Below are 22,450 nucleotides of genomic sequence, written 5' to 3' on the forward strand. Positions count from 1 at the left end.
AAAGACTACCGGCATGGAAATCTACGGAACTGGCCTTAGGAAATCTGCCTTTTAACGTTTGTGTGGACTGTTCTGGAAGAGGTTTTAGGAGCTCTAGGATTCTCCCAGTTTGGCTTGCCCTCACGCCTCCCAGCCTGCAGGGATGGAACTGAGCTGAGGCCTCGGCCTGCTGACCCCAAGCCCCACGGAGCCTCTGCATGCACCAGGCACGTTTCCCCTCCAGCCCCGACGAGCTGAACTCCCGCCAGAAGGCCGCAATGACGCCGTGATCCTGGGAACCGCCTCCCACTGGCGAACCTCTCCCCACGCCCTCACAGCCCGCCTTTCTGAAGCTCCCTCCAGCTTGACTTTTTGCTTCCAAGCCCCCCGCTGCATCCGGGACACACTCCGGGCTGGACGTCCGCAGAGCCAGGGGCCCGAGGGCTGTCCACAGCCCCAGGGGAATGGAGGAAGGCAGCCGGGGTCACCTCCAGTTCTTCTTAAAAGGACTTAACTCCCGCAGACCTCACATACCTTCTCCAGATTTCTCAGCCTTATCTCCTTTGGGATCCTCAAAAGAACACGGGGGCGGGACTGAGGGAGGCCACAGTGTGGGAGGTGGGATCAGACCTGGAGGGGAGAGCAGCGACCCCACCCGGCAGGCGTGAAGGGGGAGCACAACCCTCTGGGCTTGGGAGTGAGAGGAGGGCTTTTGGGTTCCTCCCAGCCTCTTCCCAGCAGCATGGAGAGAAGGGACGGGATGAGGACGTGAGCAGCCTGCCCTGGATGGGGCGCTTCCCCTGAGTGTCCCACTGAATCTTCACAGCCACATCTCTGTGTAACCATCCCCATCCCCAGAGAAGAGACAGGCCCAGAGGGACCACCGTCCAAACTCAAAACTTGGTGTTCTTTTCTCAACCCAGGTGATCTCTGAAGGCCAGGTTACGGCTGAGGCAGGAAGGAGAGCAGGACATCGCACAGGGTCAGGAACCCCACGCCCAGCTTTGTTCGCATTGACCTGGAAGTCCAAAATGCTTCTGGGCCTTCAGGGCTCTTTGCTGTGTGTTTCCTTGGAGTTTGCAAAAGGAAGCGGGGTTAGGGATCCATGTATTTTGGCTGGGTGAAACCCGTTTGTGTTGGTTCCCCATCACCTCTATAGTTGCGTTACTGCCTCCCGGGCAGGCTGTAGGTGAGGCCGACTGCGACACTCCCCCCACCCCTCTACCCTGCCACCTCACCTGAGGTCCGGACAGGAAAGTGCTGGCCACATTCTCCGTGAGAAAGAGGGGCTGTGGTGCCCGACACCAGAAAGATTTGCAAAGTGGAAGAAAAACAAAGTTTGAAATTTTTTCAGAAGCCAGAAGCCAGTCCGTGAATCAATGTTAACCCTCCTACTGTGTAAAATTGTAAGTGGAGATTCTGTTCTTATCACTGCTGGGCCAAAACGGAAGTTCTCGCTGGCCAGGAAGAGACCTAGTAATACATCATATATGATTATAAACACATTACACATCTCACCAGAGAAGAAACTGCCTCCAGAGGGCCTAAACATGTTGACGACTTCTGTTTTTGCCAACAATGATAGACAGTTTTTCTTTTTTGCATTCTTCTCATAGATAATTTCAAACCCGCACACCCACTTGAAGTCTTCTGAGTATAGTGAGACAGTCTTTCCGTTTAAAAACTGTTCAAGCCTTGTATATTAGTTTTCTACCGCTGCTCTAGCAAATTACCCCAAATTTAGTTGCTTAAAAGAGCACAGATGTATTTTCTCATGGTCCTGGAGTTCCCACTGGCCTAAAAACTGAGGTGTCAGCAGGATTGTGTTCCTTACGGAGGCTCTAAGGTGAATCCTTTACCCAGTTTCTGAAGGCCACGATATTCCTGGGCTCATGGGCCCCTGCTCCCGTATTTAAAGCCTGTCACATCACGCAGCTGAGCAACTCTTAACAAGTCATCCTTCCTTCTACTGGGGAAATTGCTCTCACTTTAGGGACTCCTGATTAGGTTGAGCCCACCACGATAATCCAAGAGAATCTCCCCATGTCAGGATCCTTAACTTACTCATACCTGCAAAGTCCTTTTACCGCGTAAGGTAAATATTTAGAGGCGTGGGGATTAAGAGGTAGGTACTTGGAGGGGAGGTGGTGCCTTATTGTGCCTACCACACATTGCTCGCTAACATGGACCTTTTAAGGATCTGTAACATATTTTCAAAGGTTGGGGGGAGAAATACAAAAAACGAAATGCAAAACTATTTATTCAAAAAGTTGATACAACTTGAACATGCCTTTCTAAACTGATCTTGGAAAGTCACTCTGAAGATTTAAATAATGTGACATTGAACAGACGTGGACCTATGTCCAGAGGACATCCTCTTCGGGGCACCTGGCTGACTCAGTCAGGAGAGCGTGCCACTCCTGATCTCCGGGTCGTGAGTTTGAGCCCCATGTTGGGCACAGAGTTTACTTAAAAAAAATTTTTTTTTAATTTTTTAAAAAGAGCACATTCCTTTCTTTCATCAACTTTAAATGTATGTGTTAAAGAACAGAAAAGTTACTTTAAAATTGATGAGTTTATTCTGCACAAGAAAGGAAAACAATCAACAAAATGAAAAGGCAATCTATTGAATGAGAGAAAATATTTACCAATCGTGTATCTGATAAGGGGTTAATATCCAAAATATATAAAGAACTCCTACAACTCCTACAACTCCTACAACAGCAAAAAAAAAAAAAAAGAAAGAAAGAAAGAAAGAAAGAAAGAAAGAAAGAAAGAAAGAAAGAAAGATCCGATGAAAAAATGGGTAGATGTTCTGAGTAGACATTTTTTCCAAAGAAGATATAAAAGTGGGGGCACCTGGGTGGCTCAGGTTAAGCGTTAAGCGTCTGCCTTTGGCTGGGGTCATCATGATCTCAGGGTCCTGGGATCAAGCCTGGGATGGGGGGGCGGTCCCTGCTCAGCGGGGAGTCTGTTTCTCCCTCTTCCTCTACCCCTCGCCCCTGCCCGTGCTCTGTCTACCTCTCTCAAATAAATAAATAAATAAATAAAGTCTTAAAAAAAAAAAAAAAAAGGCATACAAATGGCCAACAGGTACATGAAAAGGGGCTCAACATCACTGATCATCGGGGCAATGCAAATCCAAACCACAACGAGATATTAACTCACACCTGTCAGAATGGCTAGTTTCAAAAAGACAAGAAGTGACAAGTGTTGACAAGGGTGTGGGGAAAAGGAACCTTGTGCATTGCTGGTGGCAATGTAAATTAGTGCAGCCACTGTGGAAAACAGTGTTCCGCACACAACTAGAAAGAGAACTGCTGTACGATCCAGCAACCAACTTCTGGGTATTTATCCAAACAAAACAAAAACACTTAGATCAAAAAAATATACACGCTTCTGTGTTCCTTGCAGCATTATTTACAATAGCCAAGACATGAAAACAACCCAAGTGTCCACCGATGAATGAATGAATACAGAAAATGTGATATATATGTTATATATAATGGAATACTAATCAGCCATAAAGAATGAAATCCTACCATCTGTGATAACATGGATACATCTCGAGGGCATTTTGCTAAGTGAAATGAGTCAGACAGGAAAAGACAAATGGTATGATCCCGCTATTGGGGGAGGTCATCAAAGACCTGACCACTGGTTGACCCATGAGCTGGACCCAGGCAATCAGAGGCTCCTGAGCCCCACACTGACCTTGGAATATGGGTTCCACTTGGCTTTGCCACTCCCAGAGGCTGCTCCAAGAACACAAGCCTTGAGAGAATGATGTGGCACTGAGACCATTTGGCCAGTATATGTGACTGGACCCAGCTAAGGCCTCTCTGTAAACTTTTAAGATTTTGGGGGGGCAAGTGGAAGATCCACTCGTCTGGCTCCCACCCAAGACACAAACTCCCAGTTATCAAATAAGTAAGTCACAGGGATGAAGTCACATTCATCCTTGTGACTTACTTATTTGATAACTGGGACGACTGTAGTTAATAATACCGTATTGTATATTTGGAAGACGCTAAGGGATAGACCTTAACATCTCCCATCATAAGAAAAAAAAATGTGTCACCATGTATGGTGACAGACACTAACTCGACTTCTCGTGGTGATCATTTCTCAGTTTATACAAACACTGTATCATTCTGTTGCACACCTGAAGCTAATATAGTGTTATGTGTCAATTATATCTCAATAAAAGAACTCAGTAGGTTTATGAAACCAAAGTGATAAAAATGAACCATGAAATCAGTACAAATTATTATGAAATTGAAAACTAAACTGTAGCAAAAATGTTCAGACTCTATCAACAGCATAATTCAATAAGAGAAATAGACAAATTTTGAATAAATAGGCCCTTGGATTGTTGAATAATCCAATTAACAAGGAGAAGAAAATCCTATGAACACATCAGGAGTGTATCAGATTTCCTGTTGATCTGACATAAAATACTGACATTGACAGAGCTTGCATAAAACTCAGCATAAAACGCTAGAATCAGAACTGATGACAAGTTGGTTCATGAGTGCCATCAATTCAAAGAACATGTAATTACTGAACAATGTCCTGAAATTCTACAGCCCAGGTAAGGAATTTAGCACAGATTTCCCCAAATTTGACAATTACAAAAACTGATATGATTTTACCAACAGCAAACTGAAATAAAAGAAACATCCTAATCTATTTCTTTTTAAAGATTTTATTTATTTATTTATTTATTTATTTATTTGACAGACACAGATCACAAGTAGGCAGAGAGGCAGGCAGAGAGAGAGAGGAGGAGGAGGCTCCCTCCTGAGCAGAGAGCCCCATGTGGGGCTCGATCCCAGGACTCTGGGATCATGACCAGAGCCGAAGGCAGAGGCTTAACCCACTGAGCCACCCAGGCGCCCCCTTAATCTATTAATAATAATAAAAGTGTCAATCAACCCATACCAGAAGGAATGAATTATCACTCTATTCTCTATATAAAATAATATCAATAAAATCACTGTCATTTGGACACAAAGAATAAACAGCCCAAAAAAGGGAAGGGTGAAAGCTATTTCGGGCTTGTCTCAGGCCGTGAATTCCAGATGTTATGATGTTTACAGTATTTGCCAGATTTTGAAACATTCCCAATCTGTCACGATGTATTACACTAAATAAACGTTCAGTCTCGCCATTAACAGCGCATTCATAATGCGGCCTTGTCGCCCTCCGATGGGGCTTCCCAGACTGCACGCGCTTCGGCCTCACCGAGCCTGGTTCCCCGCGGATAAGCAGGGAGGCAACCTTCCCCTTAGCGTTGGCTCCCAAGTGCGGCCGCATCCGGCGGGGCCGGGGTGGGCCGCCCTCGCTCTCCCCTCCCAGCCTCCGCCGGCTCCGTCCACTCCTCCCACCGCCCTCTCCCACCGCCCTCTCCCACCTCCTCCCCTGCGCGCTGCCCTCCCTCTCGCCCCTCCTCCTGGCGGTGCGACTCGGACGTCCGCTTCCCGCGGCCCCATCCCCAGGCTCCCGGTTCCCTCGCGTCCTCCGCCCCGCCCCTTCGCAGCGTCCCCGCGGCCCCGCCAGCCCAGGGAGAGCAGTCCGGGGCGGGAGAGGCTGGAGAGGCTGGAGAGCCCGAGGAAGAAGGCGGTCCCGACTCCCGGCCCTGCCCGAATCCCACCCCCGGCTCCCCTGACCGTCCCTACCGCGTCGCCACTCCCAGAGAAGCCACCTCGCGGTCCTCGGGGTGCACTGGGCACCCCCGCAGCTCCTTCTCGCCCCACGGGGCCTTGGAGCCCTCCCGGGCCTCCGCCGCACCCTGCAGGCGTCCCGACGCGCTCCCCACACTGGCTCAGGCCAGAGGGGTAAGAATCTGGACCCTGATGAATAAGCACATTTAAATGGGAGGAGCCGGGGAGAAAAGACCCGGAGGAGCCCGTGGTTAAAACAAGTCTGGCCGCTCTCTGGAGCGCGTCTCCTAAGGCAAGAAGAGAAGCTGATTCCCTTCTATCTCTTTCGATCTCTCTCTCTCTTTCTCTCTCCGTGCTTGAAAAGCATTGAGGAACCTGCGTCTTGCAGGCCAGGGACCCGCGAGGCCCAGGGTCCTGTAAGCGGCTGGGGGGTAGCTGGGCCACACGGAGAGAATGGCCGGCAGCCAGAGGCTTCCAAGAGTTTGTGTTGGTCGCCGTGAGTTCTCCCCTCTCGCTCCTGTGGTCTCTGGACGCCTTTGATGCACGGGTCTTGGGAGTTCTCCAACATAGGGGCACCACCTCCTTCCTCTGGACCTGACTCCCTCGGCCTACCAGCTTCTGCTCAAGGCCGTGGTGACCAGCTGTCCCTGAAGGGAATTGCCGATGCGCACTCGGTTCTCAGGCAAACACGCTGCTCCTTGGCTGCCTGGTGGCCAGGAAGTCCATCCAGCCGGGAAGGAGCTCTCCCTCTGGGCCTTGGCCGCTCATGTGGTCTCTGAATCTGTGCTCGCGGGGCAGCAGCGTGAAGAAGGAAAGCGGTGACTAATTTTTGAACCAGACAAGCAGGGTTGGAGCCCTGACCTAGCCGCTCACAGGAGAGAGCCCTTGGGCCACCTGCCCAGCCACTGGGCCTTGCGTCTTCATCTGACACAGGGTAATCGCCCCAAAAGGCACTGTGCCGACCAGGCTCGAAAAACAATTTGCACCGTGCCTCGCGGTTACTCTTCCTTTTCCTCCCCGCCAGAGCAGGGGGCGTGCGGGCCACGGAGGCGGGGGACATCTTCGTCCTCGGTGTGGTACAAATGTGGTCAGGAATCGGGCTGCCAGTCCTCTCAGTTGCACAGATGCCTGAAAGCCTATCTCACCACCCCCTTCTTCCTGGAGCGCTGGAACTCTCAAAACAGCCTTCGGTTCTTCCCAAAGCAAAGTGGAGCCGAACACATGAACACACACTCAAAAGCATGGATTGTTCTCCTCAAAGTATTCATGGCCTTCCCTCTTGCTTCACAACTCTCCTCCCCATCCTTAGAAACTGTGGGCCTCCCTGCTACAGTCAGGAGACGGGGCATGGGGCAGGGAGTGCGGAGAGAGCTGGAGGACCATGGGGAAAGTCGGGAAGCACCCGGGAAAGGGCAGGGGACAGAGGGCTAGGGGAGAGAGAGGAGGGTGTGGCAGGAGGCCTCCAGGGCCCTGGGTCCAGAGGGAGGAAGCAGGGAAGGGGTGAGGGGAACTGGCCAAGGAAGCACTGTCACCCTCCCCCCTCAGGCCTGGGGGGTGGGGTGGGACGGTGGGGAATGGGGTGCTGGACCTCCAGAGCGCTGACAGAGCCCTGCAGGTCACATGGCCCACCCTCTACCTGGCCCCAGCACGGCAGGGCAGAGAGCCCCCAGGCCAAGGAGAAAGCCCTTAGAGGAAACCACAGCCTCCGCCCCTCTTCCAAACCACATATCCACCCAACGGCCTGCCCCAGGTCCCCGGTGCCCCCACGCCTCCCCACTCCTGGCACCAGCTTCCCCTCCTACGTGACGAGCACAGACCGGGGACCGCCTGAGGATGTTGAGATAAGGCCAAGGAGGGAAAAGCCACCAAAGCCCGGAAGTTACAGAGCCTGTTTCCCCTGGCAACCCAGCCACAGTCGCCAAACAGTGCAGGGTGCGGGGGAGGGACGACTCCCAGGCAAGGCCTCCGGCCAGGGCCCTCCCAGACCTCAGTTTTCTGCTCAGAGAAACTTCTCTCTGCATCTCCGAGGACAGGGCTGCCTAAGAATTATGGGGGAGACCCGTTTAAAACCAAATTCCAGAGAGCACCCCCCACCCCCCGGTGAACTGGGGGGTGGGGGGTTCTAAGAGGACAAACTGGAATCTGTGTTTCTAATCTCAAACCAGCGCCCAGGGTGACTTCAGTATTGGCACCGTGAGGACAGATGTCACTCGGACAACAGAACACACCTGAGCAAGCTGAGGCTCCTTGTGGGGGACTGGGGGAGATACGGGAGGGGACCTAGAGTAGCCCAACCCTGCTGTGTCTGCTGGCGCCTGCCACCGGCCCCAGGCCTGTTGATGCTTCCCTTTAGGTATCTTCAGTGTCCAGGGAGTGACCAGGAGTCCAGAGATCTGGATCTTAGAACATGCAGAGCCAGTGCAAAACCACCAACTCCCCGTGAGCCAGCTGGTGGGCCAGGAGCTACTGGGCTGAGCGCCAGAAGCCAAGGCAGATAGACCAGGGGTTCGAGGACGCTGGGGCCTAGAGCACGCCACTTAACAGTGTTCAGGTGTGTTTTTCTGTTTTCTGCAAAGGATAAAGGAATACTAAAGCCTTTCCTAGACACGGGAGTGCCTTCCAAGTCCTCGTGGTCGCAACAGCCTTTGTTGCCGGGGTAAGCTGAGCAGTCAGAAAGCCCCAGAAAGTCAGAGAGCCTTGAGGACAGGAACCCCGAGTTGCAAGATCCAGGGGCTGGGCCTCGGGGTCTCTCCATTAGCCTCTTTCTGAAGCTGCCAGATCGGCAACGGCCTTGGAGGGGTAGCTGCCTCCGAGCTGAACTTCCTGCCCGGCTTCTGAGGCCTGACCTCCCGCTTCCTCACTGCAGCCCCGCCTTCGCCCACAGAAACAGCACAGTTCACTTTGGCGGCCAGCCAAACCCTTCCCCGGGTCAGCCCGCTCGCGGGCCCCGATGGGGCAAGCGATAAGCTTGAACTGCTTTGCTCCTCAGTTCAAATCCCAGTTCAGCCACCAGCTGGGTTCTGAAGTAACTTTTGCCCTTAGCCTCAGTTTCCTTACCTGGAATATGGGAGAGAAGAGGAGAAGAATCCGTCGTGTTGTGGAGCCCCTGCTCCCGGATTTCGCATCCCGGAGACCACGGCAGCACTCACCTGGTTGCTGAAACCCTCTTCACTCTCCACAGAGCACAAGCCAATCTGGAAATCCATTTTCCCCTTCTCACGCCTGCCAAGCCCCCTAGGCCCCGGGCTCTTCTCCAGCCTGGACCGGTGCAGTAGCCTCTTAAGGCTGGCCTGCCTCCAGAGTTTTCCCAACCCCAGGCCTTTCTCTGCCCTACAACGGAGGGAAGCTTTCTAAATAAGACACAACTCTCATCTCTGCAGCCCCCTGCTTAAAATTTCTCAGGGGTACCCCCAAGTCCTTAATGAAATATCCAAAATCTTTCATTTGACTTTGACGCTCCTTGGAAGAGCTGGGCCCTTCTTCCCTTTTCAGCTGCATTCTCAGCCCATGAACCAGCCCTCTACTGTCCAGCTATGCACATTCTCACCTCCAGGCCATGCCCATGCTGCACCCCTGCCTGGAACATTCTCCCCACCAGCACGGGCCCCGCCTTCGTGCTTCTTGTCGTCCTTAAATCCCCAGCTCAGACTCCAGCATCTTCCAGAGATTCTCACGGATCCCCTGCCCACCCCACCCCTGCAAAGCTGGGTTGAGTCCCCTGCTGCGGGGTCCTTTGGCAGCTACGCTCGCTCCCCTTTCCACCCCCCATATCCCATTATGACCTGCTCTTTGCTTTCCCTAGCTCCTCCCAGGAGGGCAAAAACTCTACTCGTCTTGCTGATGCTGTAACCCCAGCACTCAGCAACTACCTTGCCCTAAATGGGTGCTCGAGAACTATTTGTTGAGGGGCGCCTGGGTGGCTCCGTCGGTTAAGTGTCGGACCCACTGGGGTCGTGATCTCAGAGTCCTGGGATCGAGCCCCGCATCAGGCTCCCCACTCAGCAGGGAGCTTACTTCCTCCCTGTCTCTCTGCCTGCTTCTCTGCCTGCTTGTGATCTGCCTGTCAAATAAATAAATAAAATCTTAAAAAAAAAAAAAAAAGAACTCAGGGTCTGCTGGGCGCAGGGTGAAGTGTCTGAGTTCTTTCATGTTCTCCTCGCAGCCCGCCTGGGATGCTGATCTCTCCCCACCCAGTCCCTGGTGCTCACCCCAACTCAGGCCTCTTTGCCCACCCCCCACTCCAGGATGGAAGGGAACAGCCCCCCTCCACCAGCGCTGAAAGTTGACCTCCGACCACAGAGCAAGGACTGCTCCTTTTCCTGGAGGAGCCCCCCCAGCCCCCAGCCTGCAGCCCCGCTCCCCCCAGCTGATCCCTGAGATATGCAGTCTCAGCTCCCTGTGATGTCACCCCCCTCCACTGCAGAAGCGACCCAGGGCTGCGGGAGGTTGGCGAGTGACCCGCCCAAATATTGCTGTTTGCTTTTCTCCAAAGGCACGGAGCGCTGGCTTCCCCAATGATCGTGGCTTGGCTCATATCCGTGTTTTATCTCCCCTGCAGGACTCTGCGCTCTTTGAGCAAAGAGATCACGTATTAATAATCTTCATCTCCCCCATAAGGCCTGACATAGAGAACCCCAATAAATGTTGAATGAACGCCTGAATTTTAAAAATGGGTGTACGTATATGCATTCCCAAGCAGACTGCCCGTTTTCCACCCCAGACGGGATCCATCCTATTACTTGAAAACATGCCTCTTGATCTGTAAGAGAGGCCAGAGGCTAATAACCTTCAGAGCCAGGGCATCTTTTTTCCTTGCTCAGCCTAAATTTCTCTAGAAACGACTTCAGTGCATTTTCTTCTAATCCACCTCTATGGCCACTGGGACTAAAACTCATTGCTTTGCATGGAGACAGTTACTAACTTACTCTCTGGGCTTCTCTCCAACAAATTTAATCCCAGACCCTTTATAGTTCCCTCCCCAGGGCCCTATTGCCCAGCCTTTTCCCCGTTCTGCCGCTCCTTGGGCTTTTTGCCAAGCTCTCCAAGGCCTCCCCCAGCTGAAAGGCAGGAATGGGACATACTGTTCTGCAAGGACCCATGCGCAAACTCACAGATGCTTACCTTCTGCCTATGCACGCAGGACACACACCTCTCCACACCCATTCCCTCCGCTCCTTGGCAGACACGCTTGTAGGCGGCCTCCACGCGCGGTAACAGACTCCTCTGCTCCCACCTGCGCCCCTGAGCCCCAGCCCTGCAAATTTTCACCCACCTGGACACACACGCACCGGAAGGGACCACAGAGACCTGTGCTTTTTCCCCAAGGGTGAGCCAAGCTAGGCTGAGCCCTGGGAGCCCACTTCCTCTTCCTCCTCCCCACTCTGCCTCCCGCTGCCTCTCCCTGCCTTCCTACTGAGTTCTTTCCATTGGGCCACGAGGAGCCGAACCTGCCTTCTCCCCACCTCCTCAGGGATTCTGCATTTCAGATCTGCAGGCAAGGAGTCAATGAACCCGAACCTAAGTCGGCTCCTACCTCTTCCTGCCCTGCTTGCACGCACGCCCTGTCTTCCCGCAAATCCTCAGTGAGCCTTCCATTTGCACAGACCACACAGGGCTCTCCCCTCCCTCCCAGCCCCACTTCCAGCCTTCTGGAGCCCCACAGTCTCGGGTTTTCCACCTTCTGGAAATGAACCATGGGGGAGCTTTGGAAGGAAGCGGACAGAGGCGCTGTTTCCATCTCAGACCCAAGGGCAGGCTGGCCTGCTGAGACCCTGGCCTGACTGGGGCGCCATGTCACTGGGCCAGGGGTTTGAGGAACGGGAGAGTGGGGTGATAGTTATTCGTTTGTTCAACAAATATTTATCCAGCACCGACAAAGGGCCAGGCACCTCTCCACATCCACAAAACCAACACAAACCTGCCCTTAAAGAGTGTACATTCTGTGGGTGGAGACAGAAAGTAAAATACACCCGGAGGTGGTGATAGGAGAAAGCTGGGGGGAGGCCGAGGGAGGAATGCACAAAGTAGGCCGGCCAGGGAAGGCTGCACTTGGAAGGTAAACTTTGAACAAAGACTTGAAGGACAAGCCCTGGTAAGACCTGGAGGGGACAGGGGTCCTAGCAGCAGTGGGGACAGTCCCGCAGGTGGGACGTCAGGAGACATCAGGGTAGGGAGCCCTGGAGAAGGAAGTGCCACACAGAGGAGATGCTGCCCCCCTCCCCTAGGTCTGGGACCCCAAAGGGGGAGAGGTCAGGAGAGGTGGAACAGGCCAGATTCGGCACAAAACTGTGGCCTCCCATGCGACAAAACACGCACCAGATTTTGTGGCATCGGTGCAGGCCATTTCCAGAAGGCATTTGCTGGAGCTGTGGCCAGGTGGATTGCGGGCAGCGGCGGTAGAGATGGCTCACAGGGCCTGTGGGGGTGGCGGTCACAGCCAGAAGGGGGACGCGCCCCTTAACCAAGCACTTCCCCCATCCCCTCCGTGTCTGACTGGAAGTCAGTTGCTCTGGGATGGGGGGCCTGGCTGTTGCCTGAAGCATCTCGGAGCCCAGCCGGGCAGCACTTCTGCCCCCGCGAGGCATCCACACAGACGCTGCAGCACCTGCACATCTGTCTCTGGAGCCTTTGCTGGGCCAAGGACCGCACTTGCTGCCCAGGCTGGCAAAACCCCTACAGCAACAGGAGGAGGGAGCCAGTACCTCCAGTTTTCAGAGGAGGGGCACCCACCACCCCCACATCCCCTTCGTCCCCCTGTTCCTCCATGGCCCCCTTCTTCCTGAGCCTCCAAGGGCACGAGATCACAGCCAGGTTTACCTGGCATTGAACCCACATCCCCCCTTTAGTCTTTGGCCATGGATGCCCTGGGACCCAGTGGGCTCATGTGGGGCCAAAACGGGGGAAGGAACACAGTGATATGCACCTCGCAGGCTACTGTGGGAAGCCACCGGGGGAAGGCGGGGGGTCTTGTCTCAGCCCTGGATCAAGCGGAGTGTCTCAGAATGTTAGGAAGCGCCCAGCCAAGGATGGGAAGCTGTAAACAGTTAAATCAGGGAAGGGTGCGAGTAGGTCAGTGTTTCAGTGTAACAATTAGTGAATTCAAGGTTTTCTCTGCAATGATGTCACTCTCCCTCCCTGTAGTCCTGGGAGAAAGCCTTCCAGAGCCAGAGGTAAAGGGACAGAATGGCAGCTAATCCCTGGGAGTTTGCATCTGAGCCTCAGCCCCTGCAAAGTGCAGCAAATTCCATCCCTCACGCCGCCGGGTCACATCCCGGGGACCCTCCAGATGGGGGCTGAGCCTGAGCCTAGCACGCGGCAGGTGCTCCTTGGCAGAGGGAGCCAGTGAGGCAGAGGGAGAAGAGAGACATAAAGCCCTCTGGTTAGCAACCTCCTCCTCATCTGTCACGCCCTGGCACGGTGCTGGGGCTCTGCCCTCCTGCTGAAGTAGAAAGAGGGTAGGGGAACTTGGTGTGGGGGGCTGGCCCAGGCTCTGTCCAGTTCTCCCTAGAAAGTCCCAGGGTCTGATGGGGAGGCCTTGGGGTCACGGTGACACCAAGGAGTTGGAAACGGGGGTGGGGGTGCGGGACATTCATGCCTCCGTCAGGGCAAGCTCCAGACAACCCGGTACCAGGCCAGTGCCCGGAAGGAAAGTTCTCGGCTCTCCCAAGCACATAGCTCCCCAAGTGCACGGGAGCCGTCTGCAGGGCCTCTTCCCTCCAGCTCGCTCACAGCCGGGCCATTCCTCCCCAGCACTGCCGCCCTTGCCCCAGGCCCCCAAGCTGGTCTGGCCAACTCCCACAGAGGCCGCCTTACCCCAGGCCTGCCTGAGGGGCCTCCCGCCCCCAGACTTGCCAGGACTCCGGGCAGGGCCAGCAGCCAGCCCCACCCTCCTGCGGCAGCAAAGAAGCCACTTGGGCTGGGCGAGGGGCCCAACCGGAGCACCAGGATGGATGCCCAATTCCTAGGCTGGCATGTGCACACCGCCCACATCTCCGGGCCCAAGGGCCGCGGTCCTCAACCCAACATCCCCTCCCTTAAACCTGGGGACGAAGGTGCCAGGGAAGGAAATCAGAAGATTGGGGTGAGGACTGTAGCCTTTCATCTCAAAGCCCTCTCCCCTGTCAAAGTCATGGTACTGCCCCCACATTCCTCCCTTCCCCGTGGAGGGCTCAGGGCCCCAGACACAGCCAGAGACCACCCAAAAAAGACAAGAGATATTTATTGAAATCAGCAAATTCAGATTTTTCGAGCCCTAGCCCATGGTCGCAGTCCTGTCCCTGTCCCCTCACCCCCACCCCGTAGCCACAGCACGGGGAATGGAAAAGGGGAAGCTGAGAGAGAAGGCCGCTGCCAGGGGCAGACCGCCTCCCTGTGTGGTGACGGCAGCCCAGCCGGTGGCCACCACCACAGGCCTCTCCCTATAAATTAAGTCCCTGCAGCCCCAGCTAAGGGGCGAGGCGTACTTGTGGAAGGAAGGCCAGAAGGCAGGGTCTCGGACTCCCAGCCAAGGAACAGATTGAGGGCAGAGCTCAGGGTGGAAAGAAGCCAAAGGGAAAGAGAAGAGGTATGGGGCTGCAGGGTGGCAAGGCCCCCCACTTTTGGTCCCAGGTGGAAGGAGGCCAGTTGGTCCAGTTTTGGTGGGTTTGAAGAAGGGAATGTATTAGTAAGCACGGGATGGGGGGGGACCTGCCACCAGGCACCCCAGAGGAGGCAGGCCGGGCCCCCACCCTGGCTAAGGGAGTATGAGAGTCCCAGGGGCTCTCAGGGAATGTCACTGCTAAAAAATATATATATATATTAACCATCCATGGGAAGGCGGGCACAGGGCTGGGGCGGGGTCAGAGGATCTGGCGCGGCATCCCGTAGCCAGTCATGCCGGCCTGGGACGCCCCGCGGTTGGTGCCCATCTGCAGCCCGATGACGTTCTTGCCCTCCTGCAGCTGGTTGTCCGAGAAGTTCCGAGGGTTCTCCTTGGACTTCCTGGGTGGAAAGGAAGGCCGGTGAGGTCGAGCCCGTAGGCTGCCCCAGCGCACGTCTGCCCTTGGACAGGCTGAGGCTTCGCGGGGAGCTCGGGAGCCAGCGTCCACCCCGTCTGAGAGGCCCGAGCTCTCTCAAGCCACCGCCTCGTGTCTCAAAGGGGACAGTCCCTTGCCATCCCTGGAGAGTTGCGAGGGACAGGAAAGGGCTTTGTGCCAGACCCTTCGCTAGCGACAGGGACAGGCCTGGGCCACCTTGCCATACTCACTTGGGAAACCAGTTGGGATCCCCAGAGAACAGCCCATCGTCCCGGGCTACGGCCAGCCCGCCCAGGTTCATCAGCGTCCGCTGCACACAGGCCATATTCTTTCCTGGGAAGGGGAAGGGGCTGTGTTGGCCTCAGCGGCGCTGGGGTCCTGGGGGCCAGCCTTCCACCCCGACCACTTAGGCCAGCATCTAATTCCCTAATGCACCTAATGGCTTCTTGATTCCCTTTGTCCCCACACCCTCCTCCACCCCAGCCTCCCACATGGCCCATTCTACCATGAAATACACATACACACACACACACACACACACACACACACACACACACACAGCCTTTGTCTTCAGGGTGCCAGAAACCCACACCGTCTTCCGGCGCTATCTGGCCCTGCCAGGTGTCTGGTTTTCTTCTGGGAGACAGTCCCCTGGCCCCGACCCACCTTCCCAGAGGTCCACGGTCTGGAAGATGTCAGTGGTGTTGATGCCGTAGCGCTCGGCCGCCTGCAGGAACTGGGAGATCTGCTCCATCTGCTTGAAGGCCATGGTGGAGGCCTGGATCTTCTTCACTGGGGCCTGTCCCTCGGGGTATAGCCCATTGATGAGCTCACACAGCACCTGGGTGAGGACAGAAGGTGTGCGGAGGTGAGAGCCCGCTGGCCGGGAGACAGCCGGCGTGCCCCCGGGGTTCCTGTCCCACCGGAACACACCCTCCCGTGGTCCTCTCCCTGGAGCACCTCTTCCCTCAGTCCCCCAGGGCATCCCCTTTCACTCCGTGGGTCCTCTGCGAGGTAAAGACCCAGGCTCAGGAGGAAGTGGAACAAACCCAGGCCCCCCAGGCTCCCCCGGCCCCCCCAGCGCTCCTGGTACTTCCAGTCAGAAGGGCTCAGCTCTCACCGTGCCATCCTTAAGCCAGTTCTGGAAGTTCTCGCGCCCGGGCTGGGGCCGGCCCACGTCCTTGCGGCACTGGGTGGTGATCCACTGGACCAGGATCTGTTCCAGGTCCACATCGTACTGCTTCTCGATCTTCTGCTGCACCTCCCGGCTCAGGCCGTAGGCAGGTCCCCTGTTGGCCATTCCCTAGGGCAGTGGTGGCTGTGGGGTGCTGGAGAGAGGACACAGTGGGGCCCGCAGTCAGGACTCTGAGCCTGCAGGGACACACCCTGTATCCCCAGGGTGGGCCCAGAGGTGAGAACCACGGTCAAACGGGGACTCACCCCGACTCTGGCACAGGGGCCAAAACAACACCGCTCAGAGCTCTGGGGTAAGGGCCCGTGCAGGCCATGTCTGGGCTCCCCACCCCCACGGCAGGCAGACTTCGCTGAGTGCTGCCATTAGACTTCATTCGAACAGCCCCACCACTAGAATGAAACAGAAAACCCACTGGAGTAGAATTCGGGGTAAACAAGGCCCCTCGTTCAGGGTGGTCTGCTTTGGCAAAGGCAAACCAGTCATTAGAACCGCAGCCATGGGGAAGAGGAGGATTTGGGGAGAGGAAGACATGGCTAAGGAACTTCTTCCAGGAGCCAGAGAAGCGGACACACCCACCCTCACCACCAGCCTCTGGGCTTAACGGAGCACCCCCCAATCCGTGCCCGCGACTGTGGAAGCGGTGGAAGTTCTTGGTCCTGGAAAGCCAACAGAGAGACAAAGAGAGCACCCAGGAAAGCGGAAGGCTTGTGCGGGATGAGACTGTACAAATCAGACCCTATGTGACAGAAACGTCGAGAAGAGTGTGGGCAGAAGCAGTCCAGAAGCCTTCCTGGAAGAGTAGGTCTGAGTAGTCCCTTAAAAGATTTCAGCAGGGGGGGCCGGAGTGGTTCAGTGGGTTAAGCCTCTGCCTTCAGCTCAGGTCCTAACCCGCATCCCCTGCTTCCTCCACTCTCTCTGCCTGCTTCTCTGCCTATTTGTGATCTCTGTCAAATAAATAAATAAAATCTTAAAAAAAAAAAAAAAGATTTCAGGAGGCAAAAGGAACTTCCCATGAGAAACCAGGCAATCAAAACCAATCCCACCTCCCCTTGACAAGCTGTGGTGGGCAGAATAACGGTGCCGCCCAAAGGTGTCTACATCCTAACCTCCAGAGCCTGCGAATGTTACGTGGCAAAAAGGGCCTTTGCAGGTGGGTCCTGACATGGGAACCACGGTGTGCTGGATCATCCAAGACGGCCCAGTGTCCTCACAGCAAGGGGCTTTATACACACAGCAGGGGCCTTACAAGCGAGGGAGGGAGGCAGACAAGTCAGAGCGGGAGAAGCGAGAAGCTGGAGTCAGGCAGACAGGGGCTCCCAGAGGCTGGAAAAGGCAAGGAAAGGGGTTCTCCCCTGAACTCCCCAAGAAGAAAGGCAGCCCTGCTGACACTTCGATTTGAACCTCTGCTGAGGTCTCTGAACTGCCCCACGTGAAACGGGTGTGGCTTTAAGTCACTGAATTTGCACTCATCTGTTACAGCAGGAATAGGGAACTAACCTGGGAGGTGGGTGGTATTTTTAGGGAAACTTTGGAGGGAAGGGAGACTTGGGGAAACACACTTGAACTTCGGTTGAGAACCTTTATCAGGAAGAACTGGGTGGTTTCCAGACCTCAGGCCCAGGGGCAGTCTGTCCCCACCTCCTACCTCACTGCCTAGGTCCCAGCCCCAGGACCCTGGGGAGCAAGTCCCAGGAATGCTACCCATGGTGGGGGGGGGGCAGGACCAAAGTGGGGACAGGACCTCACTCCCTGTCCCCATCCCTCTGTGAATGAGCTTCCCTTTCTTCCCCTTCCACTGTGAGATCCAGCTGTGGCCCACACAGTGGGGGAGGGGGGGACCCCCAGGCACAGGCACCTGTGCCCAAGGACAGGAAAGGAAGCCACTCCTACTCCCCACATTTGGCTCCAGGCCAGGTCAGACTGAAGGGATGAAGTCACTGTCTCCCTCCCTCCCACACACCCCAGGTTCAACTATCCTGCCACCACCTCCCCCCCCAGGGGCCTCAGGGCTCAGCGGTGGAGCCAGGCCCAGGGGCAGAGCCGCCCCAAACCCCTCCTGCTCTCAGCCCCTGGGTCTCAGGCCGGTCCCCTCCCCCACACTCCAGCCTGGCGGCTCCCCTCTACTCCAGCTTATCCAGCAGCACATTTCCGCCGCGATCCTCCCCATAAATCAGTTATTTTTATACCTCATTAAGAGCAACCCACCCTCACTTCCTCCAGCCTGAAGGCTGGCGCAGATAAATGCTGGTCTGGGCCTTGACCCACACCACCAGGCACACATACTCTGGGCTGGGGGAGGGCAAGCAGAGAGCAGCTCAGAAGCAAGGCGACAAGACTGTCTCCTCCCAGCCCGGCCCCAGCAGCTCAGCCTGGGGTCCGTGACACACAGGGGCATGGCTAGGAGACCTGGGGGAAAGGGGGGTCGGGGCTGCGGCCACCTGTAAGCCCCTTTTCAACGTCCGGATCTCTCTTCTGGAGCAGCTTCACCAGGGTCCCCTGGGCCTAAGGGTTGTCTCCTTGCAGCCAAGTGGCCTGAGGCCAAGAGATCACAGTGGCCCAGGGAGAAAAAGGGCAGAAGAATCATTAACCCAGGCACCGAGTTAAGAGGGGAGAGCAGTCCTGACGCCCTACCCTTCCGGTGTCCTCCCACAAGGGCAAAACAGACTTGGCCTCCCAGCCGCCCACCCCTCCTCCCCGCCCCGGGGCTCCGAGAGGATGCTGAGGGCCCCTTCCCCACTCCGGAGCCTGGACACAGCTGGGCCTGTCACAGCCTCCAGCCACAGTGTCTTGGGTCCCCACAGGGGCCACTGTCCTGGAGCCTGGTAGGTGAGGAGCCCTGGGGCAGAGCTCCAGGAAGGGGTGGCCCAGCCAGCCTGCCCCCAGCTGTTGCTCGTCCCCGCCCCACTGGGCAGGCTCACGCTGATGGGCCCCAGCTGGTGTGCCCAGCCGAGTGACACCCAGGGGACCTTCTGCAGTCCTGCCTCAACAGAACGGAAGACAGCCAGGTGGCTGCTGGGGTGGGGAGCGGTGTAGCCCCAGGGCTGGGGAGCCAAAGAGGAGACAAGATCTGAGCCACTTCGGGGTCGGCCCCCTGGTGAGTAACATAAGCCAGAGGGGCCTACAGCTGCCTACAGCAGGGGGAACAGCCCTCACCCCCACCCACAAGACTTCAGTGTTCCCAGAAGGGGGAGGGGCAGGCCTCTCACCTCACCCCACCCCACGCAGATGCCAAAGGTCCGTGGCTGGGGTGTCTCACGGGGGAAGACAAAGAAAGAGACTCTCCTCTCATTGTGCACACAGGTCGCAGGGGAACTTCCCAAGTCAGAATGGGGCTTAGGGCTATTCCGAAAGGACCAGATGGGGGGGGCGCCCGGCCCCAGAGGGAAGCGCAGAGGAAGCAGGCAGAGGCAAGGGTGGTGGACACCTGGGACCGAGGAGCGCCCCACGGGGGACAGCCCCTCCCCATCAAGTCAGCGAGCAGAGCAGAAGAGCAGAAGAGAAAGCCGAAGCCGCACAAACAGGAAGCCGCAAGGCTAGCGGGCGGAGGGGTGAGGTGGGGCCGTTGCCATGGCTTCTGTGTACCAAACACAGGAACCCCGCAGGGCGGGGGCGCCGGGCAGAAACACGCATGCAACACCCATGCAGTGGAGAGGAGGCTCCGCGCACGGGGGCTAGACGCGGCCTCTGTGGAAAAGCCCCCCCCACCCCACCCCCCGGCAGTTCCCAGGTGCAGGCAGGTGGGAGGGATCCCTTGTGGGGCGGGGGTGGGGGGGCGTAGGTCAGCGGCAGAGGCGGGGGTGGGGGTTGGAGGCGTGGGAAGTTACACGTCGGGGGACAGAGAAGCGGACTCAAGGAATAGTTCAGAAGCAATGCTCTGGGCTCCGAAGGCAAGTCCGCTCCCTGGAAATCCCGGAGAGAGAAGGGCTGGGGCAGAGGAAGGATCCCAGGCCAATCCAGGAGCAGCAGAGGGCTGGGGCGCTGGAGGGGGGCTGCAGCCGGACAAAGACCACCGGTTGCCCCCCGCAGGGCAGGGCCCCGCCGCCCCACCCTACCTTGGCCCCCCTGCAGCTGCAGGTCTCCCGGGGGAACGAGGAAGGAGACATAGGGAGGGGCGCTGGGGAGGGGAGCTGTCCCCGCGCCTGGTGCTCTGGAGTCAGCACTCGGGAGAGCCCAGCCTAGCCGTCCCCGGGACCTCCCCCCCACCCACCCTCACTCCCGCCACGCTCCCTTCTGCTCCCAGACGCCAGGCTGCCCCAGAACTCCCCGGGCCCGGGCTCCAGCAGGCTCCGGGGGGCCCGCAGGGGCGGGAAGGCGGCCGTCCACTTCCGGTCCTGCAGGTCCGGCCCCGCCGCCTCGCCGCGCCACGCCCTGGGCCGTTAAGGCCGGATGAGTCACCCACCGCCCACCGCCGGGGTGACGCAGTGGTCTGGGCAGCCCGCCCGCGCGCCCGCCCGAAGCCCCCGCCGGCTTTCCCAGCAGCAGGGGGCGCGGGTGGGGGCCCCGGCGGGCGCGGGGGCAGGAGCGCCCGCAACCAACCCCCTCCCCACAGCGCCCGCCCGCGCGGGCTGCAGCCCCGGAGCCCGAGGTCGGGGGGCTGTCCGCGCCAGCCCGAGACCCCGACTCGCCAGCAGGACGGCGGGCGGGAAGAGGAACGGAAAGGGCGGCCTCGGGGCCGCGGAGCGCGGGCAGCTCCCACACGTGCTCCTGGAACCCGGCACTGAGGGTCGCGGGGAAGCTCCGGCGCGCCCGCCCTCGGGGCACGCGGGTCAAGCCCCGGCGCCCGCCGCTCCTCTCCCCCGAGGGCCGGGTGCCCCCGCTCCGGACGGACGCCCTGTCTGTGCACCCGCAACCGGGGCTGACCTCATCGCCCAGCAATGCGGGGTCGGGGCTTGGGGACAGGACCCGACAGCACGGGGCGGCAGAGCGGTCGTCGGACCCTCGTCGTAGTCCCGGGAGCAAGCACCGGCCTCCCGCTTCCCGGGGCGCGCCCCCCGGCCCCTGCTCACCGTTGGCCGGTTGCCGCGGTACACTTCTGGCAGGGGCTGCGGGCCGAGTGGCGCGCGGGGCCGGGGCCGGGGGTTTTCAGCGGGGTCCCGCCTCGGACGGGGCGGACCCGGGGCGGGGCGAGCGCCCCTGGCTTTAAAGGCGCCGCATGGCGGACGCGGAGGGCAGAGCTTCTGCGGGAGGGGCGGTGGGCGGGAAGCTGGGCCAGAGGATCTGAGGAGTCCGAGCCTACGCGGGCCACGGCAGCGGTCGCCATCCGTGAGAACCTCGACCTCCACCCCGGAGCTCTTAAACTTATGCCTTGGTGGGAAGCTTTTTGCCTGGAAGGTCAGCTCAAGACTATGGGCTTGTTTATGTGGGAAGAAGCCTCTTGACTTAAAAAGGGTGGTTAGGTAAATGGAGGCACAGGAAGACCCCTACCCCCATCCCCCAGGTGACTAGGATGTGACAGTACTGGGGCTGCAGGCCAGGACAGTACTCCTGCTCTCCGCCTTCTTCAGGCCTGGGCAGGAACCCACAGTGAGGTCATTCTTCGCCTTGGGACCCAGGGTTGGGATCTGATTTCTCTCCCCTCCGGTTCCTCCTCTCTGACCTGGCATGTCTTAATCCTGGAGGGTCCCCAGGGATCAGAAGAGGAGGCCTCAGGGGAGGAGCCTGGCAGTTCTTCTGTGTCTGAGGGTGGAGGGGAGCATAGTTTAAGGGTTGAAGGAGCGCCCCTCTGCAGGCTTCTACGGAGGCTTCTCTTCCCCTCTGGTAGAGTCCCTGCCTACATCCAACAGTGGGGACCTTCCTGTTTGGTAGAAGCTACTGTTTCGCCTGGTTTCCAAGGACATCCAAGGACCACCAGTGTCCTCCCTCCACTGCTCCATCCCCGCCTCAATGTTATAACCCGCTGTCAAGTGAGCCCTTGGGAAACCAGGTGTTTTTCACTCCTCTGTGCATTCTGCCTGGGATGCTTTCCCTCCCTTGACCAACTTCTGACCTGCCCTACTCCATACCCGCTGTGTGACCTTTGGACAAATTCCTACAGCCTCCACGCTTCCGTTTCACAGTCTAGAAAATGGAGCCAAGAACGGTTCCTCCTTCTGAGTGGTGGAAAATGATGTAAGGAGCTTAGAGCCGTGCCTGGCACACAGTGGGGGCTCAGCCCCTCACTACTGCTATCACTCCCACTCCAGGAGGATCTCCCAGCCGGAGGTAGCACTGTCCCAGCACATGCTATAAACACTCATTGTTGACCCCTTCCTTTGTGCAGCCACAATACGCAACACAGAGCTTTATCACAGAACTTATCACATCACACTGTAACTCTTTCTCTGCCAGCTTCTCGGACTGGAAAGAACTCGCCAAGGGCAAAGGCTTAACCTAACAAGCTTTGTTTTCTTAGCATCTAACTCAATGGCTGTCTTTAGTAGCTGGCCTCAGTAGGCACCCAATAAATGCTTTCTGCAAAGATATGTTGAATACACTTCTGTTCATTCAGGAAGAGTCTCCTCCTTTTTCAGGGTTTAGGGATTTTTCTACCTCTCTCTCAGATTCAAAGGCAGAAGATACACAAACATTTTTCAGAATTTCTTTATTCACATGTAAAA

The 22,450-nt window shown here is 57.2% G+C and overlaps 1 protein-coding gene across 2 annotated transcripts; it reads right to left on the reverse strand.

The window, feature by feature from the left end:
• Nucleotides 1-14,032: 14,032 nt before the first annotated feature.
• Nucleotides 14,033-20,968, reverse strand: TAGLN2 (transgelin 2). Of its 2 annotated transcripts, none has more exons than XM_032845725.1 (5): nucleotides 20,861-20,968; nucleotides 15,780-15,987; nucleotides 15,326-15,500; nucleotides 14,890-14,992; nucleotides 14,033-14,624 (listed from the first exon to the last, which is right to left on the reverse strand). In XM_032845725.1, the coding sequence occupies exons 2-5, from the start codon at nucleotides 15,957-15,959 to the stop codon at nucleotides 14,483-14,485; spliced, it is 600 nt and encodes a 199-aa protein (XP_032701616.1). In that variant the 5' UTR covers nucleotides 15,960-15,987; nucleotides 20,861-20,968; the 3' UTR covers nucleotides 14,033-14,482. The 2 variants fall into 2 exon arrangements, with proteins under 2 accessions (XP_032701616.1, XP_032701618.1); XM_032845727.1 differs by having other exon boundaries at nucleotides 15,780-15,977; nucleotides 20,861-20,926.
• Between the last annotated feature and the right edge of the window lie 1,482 nt (nucleotides 20,969-22,450).

This window comes from Lontra canadensis, unplaced genomic scaffold (assembly GCF_010015895.1).
Source record: "Lontra canadensis isolate GAN:19392208 unplaced genomic scaffold, GSC_riverotter_1.0 scaffold168, whole genome shotgun sequence".
Classification (NCBI taxonomy): domain Eukaryota; kingdom Metazoa; phylum Chordata; class Mammalia; order Carnivora; family Mustelidae; genus Lontra; species Lontra canadensis.

Bases quoted from the DNA above. Each gene is read 5' to 3' on its own strand.
- TAGLN2 (XM_032845725.1), bottom strand. From the start codon at position 15,959: ATGGCCAACAGGGGACCTGCCTACGGCCTGAGCCGGGAGGTGCAGCAG. The intron at 15,501-15,779 runs GTGAGAGCTGAG...GTCCTCACCCAG, and splicing joins ACTGGCTTAAGGATGGCACG to GTGCTGTGTGAGCTCATCAA. The intron at 14,625-14,889 runs GTGAGTATGGCA...CTTTCCACCCAG, and splicing joins GATCCCAACTGGTTTCCCAA to GAAGTCCAAGGAGAACCCTC.